The following is a 14,776-nucleotide window of genomic DNA, read 5'->3' as shown; positions in this document are numbered from 1 at the left end:
GGTTCTCCATCCATCCCGGCGTAAACCGCACACGTTCCTTTCTTAAGAGACACTTCTGATAGCCAACTGTCAACAAGGACACTCAGTAGTTTGTTTATTCCTGTCCCACGTGTGCTAGGGGCAAGTCCTCCCACCAAACACCTGCAGGATTGCTCCAGCCTCTACCCATCCCTAGTCGTCCCTGGTCACACATCGCCTTGGACTTTGTTACCGGCCTTCCTCCCTCCCAGGGTAACACCACAATTCTCACCAATGTTGACAGGTTCTCTAAGTCTGCCCACTTTGTAGCTCTTCCTAAGCTCCCTTCAGCCCTGGAGACCTCCCAACTCCTCTCTGTACACGTTTTCCGGCAACATGGAATCCCTTCTGACATAGTCTCTGACCGCGGCCCTCAACACATCTCTCGAGTGTGGAAGGAGTTCTGTCAATCCCTGGGAGCTTCTGTCAGTTTAACATCCAGATAACATCCCCAGTCAAATGGTCAAACTGAGCGAACCAACCAGGACCTGGAATCAGCCCTCCGCTGCATCGTTGACCGTAACCCCTCTACCTGGAGCACCCATCTTTCCTGGGTTGAGTACTCTCATAATACCCTAACGTGTTCTGCTACTGGTCTCTCCCCGTTTGAGGCCTCTTTAGGGTACCAGCCGCCCCTGTTCCCTGAAGAGGAAAGAGAACTAGCAGTTCCCTCGGTCCAGCAGCATGTTCGTCGTTATCAGAAGATCTGGAGAGACACTCGCTCTGCTCTCCTCCTGACTTCAGCTCGGAACCAACGGTCAGCCAACCGCCACAGACAAGCTGCCCCTCCTTACGTCCCACGTCAGTCTGTCTGGTTATCTTCCAGGAACATTCCTCTCCTCTCTGAATCTAAGAAGCTGTCCCCACGCTTTATTAGTCCCTTCTCCATTCAAAGGATTATTAACCCCTCTGCAGTCCAGCTGAAGCTTCCCAGAACATTGAGAATCCATCCCAACTTTCATGTCTCCCACATTAAGCCTGTTCACACCAGTGACCTGGTACTGTGGGGATCTGCAGTACTTCCTCCTTCTTTTCCCCCTTCTGTGTTTGTTTTATCTGTTTGTCTGTCTTCCTGGCTGGGCGTGGCTGACCTACATCCTGATTCCCGTCAACTCACCTCCGCTGCTGTTGTTCATCTCACTGATTGCCACTACTCACCTGCACCTGCTTAAAACCCTGGTTCCCATCCTCAGACTTCGCCAGTTCTTCGTTTATTCTTCAGTGGTAAACAATCGTCCAGGCCTACTAGTATTATTCCTAGTGATGTTTTGATGCTCCTTGTGAAGGGAAATTCTTTCCTAATCCTGCTTGTTTTTCCTGTTCCAGATCCACATACTCTGCATGCCACGTCCAGCCTCCCCTCCTGGTCAGCCCAGCTCCACGTCTTCCCTCTATGTGCTCATCGTCAACTCCTTGCCAGTGTCGTGGACAAAATAAAGCCTTTTTTTGACCCTTCCCCAATGTCTCAGTTTTAGTGCTTGCATAGCGGGTTCTCAACTCCAGTCACTTCACGGGAAGCCTAAAAGAATTTACATAGTCAAAGTGAATGGTCAAGTCTTGACTGATCGTAAATCATAATTTGTTAAGCTCATTGATCCACCTGTTTGAGCTTTATGCATGCACAGAGGAAAAGCTAAACTAACCAGATGATTGACTGTTTCAGAGATCAGCAGACAGTGAGACTTCTTAGCCTGCTTACTTTTCTTAGTTGTTAAAAAATCTTTGGCCCTAATTCCATTTCCCCACATTAAAGCAATCCACAGAGAGAATGGGGCAGACAGGAAGAGTTAAGAGAAAAGATGGAGAGACGAAGGAAAGATTCACAGACAGGTTCATAAATGGGAGCGAGTTGGGAGCTGTATGTGATGAAGAGCAGAGTGGGTGGGATGGAGAGGGATAAAAGACCCAGAGATAATGATCAATGTAGAGGGAGACAAAGACAGGGCCTGAGCAACAGGAGCTAAAGACACACAGTGACAGTCCTGCTGGTCTTTATGTTCTGTTAGCTGTCTGCTTTTACAAGATCATGTTGTTTGATTGATGATGGAAATGAGTGGGAAGCTGGGCGACTAATCTTTGAGGTAGGAGAAACCTTTGGAAGCATTTCACAGTAAAAATCCTTAACAAAACCAAGACATTCAACAGAACTGTCCAAATAAAATAAAATGCTACACAGCCCCAGTCACGCTTTCGTTTGCCAACCACTTTTGGCTTCAAGAGCATAAAGTATACTCTCATACTTTGAGAGGTTTTTAAAAAAGTGTTTTGTCATTTGCAGTTGTTTTTTGAAACACACTGCTCTTGTTTGTGGCTATGAAGGTAGATATGGTGCAAAATACGAGAGCTTGTACAACCTCATGAGAGCACTTGATACCCCCCTCGCATCTGTGAACCAAATTTGAAGTCACAGGAAAACATAAAAGTTTTGTAGCTTGTAGAAAAAAATGAACTTAGTGATGAAATGTTCACTTAAAAAAAAATACATAGTTTTAAAATATATTTTCCATTACAACTGCAACTTGGTTATTACAACCTCTCAAATCAGTCATCACAACTTCACAAATCTGCTCTGTGGCAGTATAAATCGACGAATTTGCGGCCTTGATTTTTGCTACACTTCTTGCGATGAATGTGTCGCTAAAGTAATTTCCACCTGAAGATGTGGGGGAGGGAGGGTGGTTGGAGCGAAGGGGCGGAGCTATCAGAACGGCGAGGTGCAAACTCGGGTCAGTCACCGGTTTTTCCTGTTCACGCCGCAGCGGAGACGGCTCTTTTCCCCGAAAACCGGTTCTTACCAAGCTCGAAACAATTTGAGATTAACCTGAGCTAACAGTTTATGGAGAATACGGCCAATACAAGTTGAAACAAGCAGTAGCGCTGAGCAAAGTGACTAGAATGCAACCACACACTTATAAAAAAAGCACACTTTATAAAGTCAGGTAACACTAACCAGGCTTTGTGTGATTAAGTTTATTTGTACCTTACTTTGACCATCCGTTCGCTGTTATTGATCAATGTGGAGAGAGGCAAAAGTTTTGTTATGGGATCAATACATGGGCTGCACAGGTTGTTATGTCAGACTATCACAAGTAGAATCATAAAAATACGCCGGTAAAATGTGCCTGTAGAAAACGTGGGGCGGAGCTATCAGAACGACGAGGCGTAAGCTCGGGTCAGTCACACACAAGTCACAGCCATAGTCTGCTGTTGCCCCTTTCACACCAACGCAGCTCCCGTTCTAGCTCTGTGTGAAAGGGGCAACAACAACAATGGGGGACTGTGTCGGGTAGATGATCGTGTTACTTTTAATCATACGAAGCCAGATTAAATTAAATAACTACTTCTCCAACCTTTTACTTTTCTCCAGAGTGCCGTGGTTCATTGTTTATTAATGTGTTTCAGCGGCATTTACCGACCGCTGCAGTGCTGCTCGTCCACCGGAGTTTATTCTCCCGTTAACTCACAGCAGCGGCCGCTGTAAAGTATTCACTGTCCGACTGTCACACAAGCAGCTGATAAATATCCCCAGTTCCCCTTAAGTGAATGTGTGTCAGTCTGAATTGACGCTGTTTGGCATCACAACGCTGTTATGCGTATGTTTCTCTGGTATAAAATGGGTGATGTTAGCATAGCAACCGAAGCTAAACTGACTATATTGACAACGTGTTGCTATCCTATTGTGGCGCCACAAAAGGATAGCAACAAGTACAAGTCATATTTACCTTCATGTCAATTGTGAAAAATCAGCGAGTAGATGAGGAAATTGCTTAGAGGTGTCCTTGTACCTGCACTTTAAAAAATAGCATGATATAAAATAAATAATTTGAATGTCGCATTTACATTAGAGATCATCAGAAACATGTTCAGCTTGAGTAAGTAATTTAACAATAAAAAGAGGGGTTTCTTTTTAGACTTAGATACTGTATGTATGTGTTAGGGTTACGTAGAAAATAGATTTTAGTTTCAGCAGGTGAAGCAATATGTTCATAAAATTGTGTGTGTGAGCCAACTGTGTGTATCAAACTGAAACGGAGCATTTTCTGTCAACTCAGATTTTATTTCAGGTTTTTTAAACTGTAGTATGTGCTCATGTGTTTCAGTGTTGCTGAATGAAAGGCAGCTTTTCCTATCAATACAATTTCTGATCCTAAATATCTTGGTTTCTTGGTTTCTTCTTCTCTAAACACTCTATACACTGAAGTAAAATATAGTTGATTCAAAAGTAACAGAAAAGTAATAAGGATACATTACTTTCATATAATTATACTAACCTGAGACGACAGACACACACACACACACACACACACACACACACACACACACACACACACACACACACACACACACACACACAGACACACACACACACACACACACGCACACACACACACACACACACACACACACACACACACACACACACACACACACACACACACACACACACACACACACACACACACTTCATTCCATACCCCGCAGTGTTGATGCGAAGAGACTTTGATAGCCATTGTTTTACTGCTTTTCCTAATTAATTATGTATTATTTCACCCATCCGCCATCCTTCCGATATTACTCTGATGATCTTATAACCCCGTCTGGTCTGTGAATTAAACCTGCGGTTATGACTGCAATCTAAGCATCACTAGTGAGAGCAATGGAAAAAGTCAAGGTCCTTGTATGTGTGCGTCCTTGTATGTGTGTTTGGAATCTTGTTGATATTTATTTTGTCTTGTATTTATTTGCATTTGTTATTGAGGTAATCCAAAAGTAACGAAAAGTAACTTTTACATTTATATTGTGATTATGTTACTGATTACATTTTTAAAGTAACCCTCCCAACCCTGCTTACCAACTTCTGACCTCTCAGGCACAATTGCGTTGAAGGGTCCTTCAGGGAACGTGGGGGCGTTGTCGTTGACATCCTGGACCTTGATGATGAACTCTGACTCCGCCTCCAGGGAGCGGTTGGTCTGCCGCTCCACGGCCCTGGCATGGAGCACATACTGAGGCTTCCTCTCCCGGTCCAGACTCCTCGCTGCGTGGATGTCACCCGTTGTCTCGTCAATGATGAAGATGGACCCAGCCCCCTCCCCCGACAGGATGTAGCGCACAGAACCGTCAGCCTTGTCGGAGTTGGAGTGGAGCTGGAGATGAAAGGAGGAGAAAAAGGAAGAGAGGGAGGGGGGTGTTAAGTGTCTGACAAGTATGATTCAGAGTAATAGCCAAGTGTCAGGCTGAGGGGTCAGTTAATGGTGAGGGGCAGGAAAGGAGGAGCACAGCCATCCAATCAGGGAAGAAACAATTAAAGTCACTGTCAAAGTATACGGGACAAAGGAGAACGTTTCAAACATGCAGTCCTTCCTCAGTGGGAATTTTCACCGAAAAAATTAAAGAAGGAGAGAGAGAGATCATTACCACGAAGGGGAAAGTGAGAGACCCTAATAAAGTTAAAGTCAGACTGTGTTTGCTCTGGGTTTCATTAAAAAGGCCTTTCCTTATCCTGTAGTGTGTTATATAGATATCTTTGCATGTAAATGGTCTGCAGAGGCTAAAATCCCTGTGTTCCCTTCCGAGGGAGTTTCTCTCCCACACAATCCCCCCTGCCTGAAACGCCTCCCTTGCAATCCTTTGTTAACTTGTGTTACATAAGGACATCACTTTACCACATGCGCTTCTATTGGCTACCGCTCAAACAGATTGTAGACAGGCGGTATGAGAAAAATAAAGAGCTTTTTGAACATTAAAGCATGTAAAACATTTCACAGAAGAAGCACATAATACAACTAGAGAATGCAATTCCTGAAGAAATTGCTATTGGGAATGCTTTATGCTGAAAAGCTGACGCTAAACTGCTATGCTGAAATGTAATGTGTAAGAAAAAAGTGAAGAATTTAGATTGAAATGATACATGAAGACTGGGGGCTTGAATGTGTGATGAGAGAAGAAAAGAAAGTAAAAAGGCTTGGGAAAGCAGCAGAATATTTGAAGTGCACATTTTTGAACTAACTTGATGGCGAATGATCTGTCGCCATGCCAACGGCATTTGATTACATCCCATAATACGCTTAGATGAGTTGATGGCTGCATTTTTACCAAACCTGTGAAGTTTTGGGCTGTTTGGAGCATTTTCACTGAAGTTATGAGAACACCGTCTTTCATGGCGAGCATTGTGTTGCCATGGCAACAACATTTGAAGAAATCTCAAAACTGTCCCGTAGATGTCTTCACGGCTGGACTGTTAGCACACATGTGAAGTTTGAGCACTTTTTGAACATTTTCATAGGAGTTAATGTATAGCGACATCGTCTTTTATGGCCATGGATGCATTTCCATGGAAACGGATTATGATGACACCCCATAATTGACGTAGAGCTGTTGAGGGCAAGACCATTAACCATTATCTGAAGTCTGCTGCTCTGAGCATGTCAGTTGGAGTTATGACATCATCGTGTTCCATGACACAGGTGTTTATATTTGAGCTAATGTCGTGTCCAGAGATCAAAGGTTTCCATGGTGATGTGCAGTAATCAGTGAGAGGAGAGCATTTTCATTGTTCTGAATGAGAGATAAACCTCTTACATGTGAACGTTTTGTTGAAGAACCGTAACAGATATCGGTGAAATTTCAAAGTGTGAAGCATGTCAAGGAACTTGAGCATCTGAAGTGTACTTTTTGTGTACTTTCGGGTTAACAATGTGGCCTTTTTGGCAGATTAACTAAAGGTGTGCGACTGCTGTGGTGGGGATCGATGAGGCTGAACTTACAATGGGGTTTAATGGAGACATGTTGAAAATTTTTGTCACTTCATGCCCTCAAGAGGCATTTTGTTTAATTATTTTTGCTTAATTATTTTTTATTTTTCAAGCTACGAGATGTTTTCCTACGTTTCTCATGACAAATCATGTCTCAGGAATGTAGGGTTTGGGAATTATGGCAGTTTAAAAAAAAAATATGAAGGCACAATTAAATCTGTCCTCCACTCTAGCTGTGACATCACACACTCTAAAATCTGAAGAAGGCCTCTTTACCAAGGTCTGAACAATGTTTAATATATCTAAAAGTACGAATCAGATTTACAAGTTGTGTTACACGAATAATGTCAGAATGATGTGTAACATTTTAAAGTTGGAATGAGGTTTCTGAGTGAAAGTATGAAGGAGCAGTTAGCAGTTGAAGTCGCATGAAGATTTTTCAAGTCTGAAGAGTTTCTCCATTGACTTCCATGTTAAACATTTGATGAATTATGGGATGTATCTCTGGAATTATGAAAGTTATGAATGAAAAGAGTACTCGATTCCCGACCGAGCTGAACGTTTTGATGTTTGAACGGAGTTTCTGCGATGTGGAATATGGGAGAAGAAGAGGAGCAAAGTAGCCCGGCGGAATAATAAAGAATTTCGTGCGTAGTATATGTTGTATGTCTGTTGCCTCCTTAGTCTTGTTCTAGACTAGAGACAGCAATTAAATATTTCCTCGGAAACACTTTTTTTGCATGGTGTATGGCAGTGGCTCTGAAGGGTTGACATTAAGTAGACATCTGTCCTTAGCAGAGATGGGGTCATTACTAAAAAAAGTAATGTATTACATATTACATATTACTTTTAAAAAAAAAGTAATATATTACACTACTTCGTTACTCTCTACATAAAGTAACTCGTTACTTTACTTGTTACTTTACTCGCAGGGCCGGCCCGCCCCTCCCTACAGGCAGATCACGCAGACTGCTAAAGTTTCAAATGTTCTCTTTAGTTCAGTTTCCATTGTCGCATAAGACTGATCCAGATAGCTCCTGAATGTTTTTCTATCTGACCATGGCTGTCCTCTGTCTCCTGCTATCTGTATTTTGCGCAGTATATCTCTGAACGATGGTGATTCCACTGTGCAAATGGGCAACATTTCCTCTACTATGAAGGATGCTACAAGCCTTTCCATCTCTGCTTTGGTTACCGGTCCTCCAAATTCTAATTTTTGCTGCTTCGGCGCACTCAGAACATCCCACTCTGGGTTCGGGGGTCCTTAGCCATTAGCTTCACATTAGCAGGTGTTTTTTGCAGGTGTTTGTTGAGGTTTGACGTGGTGATTACAGCAGTGGATAGCAGCTTCTGGCCTGGATACAGTTTACACCTCACCGTCACATTCCTGTCTATTCTTCGGACGAACTCAAAATAATGGGCATACCTCCCCTCAAAAGTTATCACTGACTCAGCCATGTTTATGCAGCACTGCACGTGGATATGTGGACGCGCAAATCGCGCAGATTACGTACATATAAACCTGCGGCGGAAACCCCTCTTGTCTGTCAGTGTGATTATGACTGATTTTATAAAAATAACGAAGTAACGCGTTACACCCAACGATGGTCCTGAGAAGCCTGGAGCTCTGACTGTCCAAATATCCTGTCATCCACAATATTAGAAAAATGTAGTCTAAATTGACTTAACTGCCATAAATACAACAGAAAGTCTGGATGTGTACAGAAGATGAGTTAACAGGTGGCTAAAGGTGACACAGGTCCTGGTCACACTGCTCCTCCTCTCCCTTCACTGGCTGTCAGGGGCTGCCAAAATTCTTTATTTATTATTTCATTTAACCATGAATTAGATTAGATTGCTTTATTGTCATTACATAATGCAAGCAGAGTGTAACGAAATTAAGAGGGTCTAATGGTTAGACCCTCTTAATTTTGTTTACACTCTGGTTAGACTCTAACCAGAGTGTAAACAGTCAGTTGTATACACATCTATCAGCAGTCTGTACAAAATAAATGATAAAAGTAAAGGTAAATATATGTAAAATGTATAAATAAGAATAAATGCACACAGCACACAACAACACTAGGCAGTGTGGGATAGCGTGGGGTTCATTGACAGCAGTAAGACTGCTGAAGGGAAGAATCTGTGCGTAGTCCTGTATTTCATACCTGTTTTTCATTTATTCTCTTATTTTTTCATATAAACGTGTGCCTCGGAAATAATTGTTTAAATTAATCGTGACCAAACCGTTTGAGACCCACTGAGATAACTTAGACTAAAGTTAACTATCTAAACACTCAGAGAGTCCTTTAGTTCACTGAGCCTCTCAGTCTGACAGGGGAGGACTCTCCTCCACCTTGTTGTGGAAAAAGCTCCTTATATCCGTTAGCGTAGCTCGCTAGCACCAGAAGCTAACAACAACGATCTCCGGCACCGGTGTGCTCTCTGTCTCGCTCGCACACAAAATAGCTCGTTCCACACACACACACAGAGCCAGGCTTGAATGAAACACAGAGACCCAGACGTACTTGTACTGTATCATATTATTTTTGAATCAATAATTTTCCAAATTATGATATATATATATATTATTTTTCTCATAACCATTTTTCCTGCTGGTCTCTCGCGCCCCCCCTGTCATGCCTCTGCGCCCCCCAGGGGGGGAACGCCCCCCACTTTGAGAAACACTGGTCTAGGCTAGGGTCTTATCTCCTCTTGTGGGACAGGAGACATGTTGGTGGAATTGGGGAAAACAGTCTTTCGGTTGGAGTGATTGAAATCTCCAGCAATGATGAAGACATACTCCGGGTGTAATGTCTGTTGTGTGCTAATGGCTATAGGCCTATGCAGTTCCTTCATAGCTAGCGTAGCATTAGCATCCAGTGATATTGGCTGCAATTGTGATGATGGATGTGAATTCTCTGGGCAGATAGAAGGCTCTGCTTTTAACCATGAGAAATTCTAGGTCGGCAGAACAGTGCCTGGCAATGGTGCTGTTGTCTGTACACCAGGAGTTGTTGACATAAATGCACAGTCCTCCTCTGCACATCTTACCACAGTCAGCTGTTCTGTCCAAACGGGTGCAGTGAAGGCCTTGTAACGCGATCGCGCTGTCAAGAACGCCCTCATGCAGCCATGTCTCTGTGAAGATCAGAATGTTTATGTCCATAATCCCTTTGTTGTTTATAATCCACAGTCGTAGATCGTCCATTTTGTGCACCAGAGATCGCACATTAGCCAGGAGAATGCTGGGGAGAGGGGCGCGGTGCGTCGATAGGGATATCCAGTGATCCGACATGTAACCCAATGTCCAGATGGTCTTGTCTGCTGTACAATGGGTTAGTACAGATGTTCTGGACGAACAGAATAAAGATACATTTGCAAATAATAACTAATTTGCCGAAACTGGCGTGTCCAAAAGCTGCAGCATATACATGCGCCGTCATTTTGCCATCCACTAACTGGTAAATATACGTAAATATAAGATTTAACCAGGGTAAGTCTAATTCAAGAGATTCCTGGTAAATATAGGCAGCAGCAAAGTTACCCACAACAAATTGAAATTTAAGGAGAGAATTTATCATAGTCACAATCAGAAATGTTATCATCCAAAGCATCTACAGAGTCGATTGCTTCTCCATTATTTAGAAATACTTGAATCAGAAGAGATCAGAGTTTCAGATCATAACCCTGATTCCAAGCAAATTGAGCAGCATAACTTAAAGCCCTTTTCTCGAGCTCAGTGTGGCCTTTTGGGACATTTAGCAAAAACAAGTAATTGGAGCAAAACCGTACTGTTCTCAATACGCTTAAAGACATTGTTGCCAGCCTACCGTTCTGTGAAGTGATCATCCCTTCCAAATCTAAGTAGCACTTAAAAAATGTTGCTAATTGAAAGCTAATGTACTTGCAGTATACTACATTAGTTGTTCTGAGGTTAAAAGCATCAGCTCAATGAAATGTAATGTAATAAATGTAATTGTGATTTCCCTTAATGGAGAACTCCTCACCTAAACATTTCTTCCCTACCCAAATATTACTTTATTTATCATGGCCCTGGTATTCACATTCATTGCTACAATGGCAAATCAAACCTGAACAAATAAGGCTCTAAAGTCTTGGTGTGTAATGACCCTGCAAATCCATGGTTCAGTCCATATGTGCAGCTTCAACAATGATTGTCTGATTGCTGAACATCATCTAAGCCATGGGGAACATGGTGAATTTGCCATCAATTGACATGACTCCTCACACACTGCTTTCCAAAACATGGTTGGAGAGGAGAAATAGTCAAGGGAGGCAAACCTTGACACGGTCGGAAAATGGAATAGAAACAGACAACACAATGAGCCGAAGAGGAAGACAGAACAGAAATACACGCTGCAGTGTAAAGACAAAGAGAACCAGTCTCCCTGGCACAGAATAAAACATTCAAAAGAAAAAGAGGAGACAGGAGTGACAATAGGGGAGGAGGATAAAAATACAGACGCATGGTTGTGTGTTACTACTGTAAGCAGCAGCTGGTGAAGAAGGAGCGGCGACTGACATTTTGAGGCTGAAGCATTTCCCCATGTGCACGTGCATCCAGCTAGAAGAACAAAGGCATGTATGGGTGTGAAATATTCATCAAGAAGCACGGGGGCGGGCAGGAAGCAACGGTTATTAATGTAAACAGGTTAATTCCCTTCCGCTGGGATTTAAAGGACATGTGGGAGCAGAGACACAATGAGGGGGGTTCACTCTGATATCATTTATCCAGTTTATATTACACCGGTGCATCATTTTGTCAACTAAATTGAGCAAGTATGAGGAGGTGTTCAAGTGTGGAGTTCCAGGTTGTGTGGCCCTGAGAACAGGACTGCTCTTTGGGCTGCAATCTCATCTGAGGAGTTATGGTGGGTCTAATGTGAGGGACTGTGGGAAAGATAACATGAAACGGGTCATACATTTTTCTGTGAAAAACGAGCAAGAATTGTTTTAATTACAGTTAATAGTTCCCGTGTGATGTATCCTCATAACTTTGTATTAGCCAGGGCTCAGCAGCCTTTACTCTCAAAAAAGCAAATAAATCCGCAAAACATATTCGATAACAGTATAAAGGTTATATATAGCTATAGATACAAAACTATGGCTGGTTTAAGAAATATTAGAACGACAATAAAGAAAACTGTTGACATTTATTGCTTTTGTATATTGTTATGACAAAGGAAAACGTCAAACTCTTATCAAGAGGAGAAATAAATACACTGGCATGTGTAGGCATACTTCGAAAGGAATAATAATAGTCCAGTTTGAATTGATTTTTGGCTTGTATCTGCTTCAGTGGGTCCTCTTCCCCTCTTTTTTGTTCCTCAGCTACGTATAGCAATCATCTGAATAAAGGCGCTGTCTGGTCAATATTGTCTACATTACTGGTGACTGAGTATGCATGAGCTGAATTAATGTCCTCCATGAGTTTCCATTTGAATGATGCTGTCCTTTACGGTCTTCGCCGAAAGAGACATATCTCTAATTTCTGAACAATTTCACGTTTGTTTGTGAGATCCAAAAAAAGATGCTCTGATATTTTCATGAATGATTCATTTGTGTATTCTCTGACAGTAAATGGCTGTCAATGCTATCTGAAATAGCAGCAGTGGTGGAGTTTAAAGACTTGATCAACTTCTTGAAGACATGTTTGCTATGCTCAGCTTTCCTGACAGCTCTTGAAATCACTCTTTATTATGCATGATGAGTTTACAGAGGGCGGGGGCTGGATACTCAGGACAAGCTCCCTGCAGGAAGATGCTCCGAGGCATAGCAGTCTCAGCATGTGATGCATTTCAGTTGACGAAACACTAAAACTTTTCTCAATGTAACCTCGAACTACAATAGCCATGTTCCTTTCTAAAGATTAGATTCTAAACGGTGACCATGGTTACCATGATAACTGCTGAACATCAGAATGTTCGCACTGTGCTTTCTGCACATGTTATTATGGTGAGCATATAACTCAAAGCATTGCATGACTGGAGACACCACAACCCCCCCTCTTGTACTGATGCACTTGGAACAGTGTTTTTTCACCCGAAAGTCTGAATTATGGTTTGTGTATTTGTGTTAATTATTTGATCCGGTGATGTTATTTTTTTCACATAACAATTATGCTGTAACAGGGGTCAGACACTCAGAACCCAAATGCAGTAAAAAAGGAGAGGCAGGTATAAAGAACCAAAACAAGCTTTATTAATAATAAATAATAATAAACGTTATTTATATAGCACCTTTCATGCTTGACGCAGCCCAAAGTGCTTTACAAAGCATGACAGAAAATGACAATAACAAATGAGGAACATAATTAAAATATGTAAAAACAATAAAACATGAACAGTGATACTACTAGAAATGATAAGCCAAAAAAAGATAGGTCTTTAATTTACTTAAAACAATTCCAATTGAGGTTGCCGTTCTATTAATTTAAAGCTCCTAATTTAAAGCTATCACAAAACTAATAATTCAGGCATGGTTTAACAAAATAAAAGTAACAAAACAAAACGAGGGAAAAACCAGGATGACACCAGGAATCTTCCAGATACAAGAAACTTGGGAAGCTGTACCACACTGGGGAAGACAATGACACACAGGAGGAAAGAATCAGGCTAGGGCAGACAACTACAAAGGTGGAAAAGTAAAAGAAGACAAGAAAAAAAACATGCTTTCACACTAGAACCTAGAAACCTCTGCTCTGTACAGAACTCAGCCAGCACAGTGCAGGTTGTGTCTTCTTGGTGTCCATTCAAGTCAAGTTGATAAAATACCACCAGCATAGTGAACACCAGGGCAGGAATTTCACGAGGGCCACGAGGGCCCTCCCACTTTGGCCTTGTGCCCTTAAAAATGATATCTGCCATAAGGCCACAGTGGCCTTGATGCCCTCTCTGACTAAGTTTTGTGGTTTAGCAGTCTGCCTCTTTTCTGACACGGCTTCAACACCAGCATATTTTGAAGGAGGAAAAAAAAATCAGTGGTGCACTTGATTTGAGCCTGGAATGCACCGCTCGGACGGTCTATGACAGGGGTGGGGAACCTCCGGCCTCCGGGCCGTATACGGCCCTCGAGACCATTTGGTATGGCCCTCGAGGTAATTTATAAACACACGCAAAAAAGAAAAAGATTCAAGAAATCTAGACCGCAAAATAATTAAACAAGCTTGTTTTTCCTGGCCAAGGTCAGGGTCCTTGAACACAACACGAGCCTAACGTGTCATCACGTGGTATATGTCTCGTCTGACAGGAGTGTAGTTCTAACGGAGAGCACCAGAACGCGGCTCTGGACCGGGACTTCACAAATTGCAATACCCATAAGGAGCTGTACACATGCAGCAGTTTTTGCGTGGCTGTGTCTTTAGTTGAAAGCCCAGTGGCGATCTGTTCATATGTCATACTGATCATACAGTCAATAACTTTGTTGTTATTAGCTTCTGGTTAGCTAGCTATGCTAACGAATATAAGAAGCTTTTTCTACAACCAGTGAGGTAAAGGCACATCTTTATATGATCATTATAGTTATAGAAAAATAAGAGAATAAAGTAAACAGGTATACAATACTAATATGACAGTAAAAAAAAGTTGTTATTAATAAACAAGAATACAGTTTAAAAGGGAAGTGATTTGTAAAATATCCATAAAGAAAAAAATCTGCTTACTGTTCTGTTTCATATGGGTGTTGAGAGATGTATCCATAGTAGGGATGTGCATCTCCATCACTGAGGCCGATGCGATGCGCATCTCGATACGTTGCCACGATACGATACAGTAACGATACCTTTGAAACACCAGGCGATACGATACGATACGATTCACCCCTGTTGCGATACAGTTCGATACGATTTGATTCAACATTATGCGATTCGGGGCGATACGATGCGATTCAACACGATGCAAAAATAATGATACTTCAATATGGTACGACAGAGGATTTTTGTTTTATTCCTGATATGCAGCAAATCATACATTAACAAAAAA

At 42.1% G+C, this 14,776-nt stretch overlaps 1 protein-coding gene across 1 annotated transcript in view; it reads right to left on the bottom strand.

Annotated features, from left to right (window-relative positions):
• LOC307019244 (cadherin-18-like) overlaps positions 1-14,776 on the bottom strand; it is a 323,849-nt gene that overhangs the window by 126,960 nt on the left and 182,113 nt on the right. Inside the window, exon 3 of the mRNA XM_079649976.1 lies at positions 4,871-5,165. Within this exon, the coding sequence (XP_079506102.1) occupies positions 4,871-5,165 (295 nt within the window). The remainder of the gene's footprint in view (positions 1-4,870; positions 5,166-14,776) is intronic.

This window comes from Notothenia rossii (assembly GCF_949606895.1).
Source record: "Notothenia rossii genome assembly, chromosome: 9".
Lineage (NCBI taxonomy): Eukaryota > Metazoa > Chordata > Actinopteri > Perciformes > Nototheniidae > Notothenia > Notothenia rossii.
Note: the sequence above shows the minus strand (reverse complement) of the source record. Positions and strands in the feature narration are given on the sequence as shown.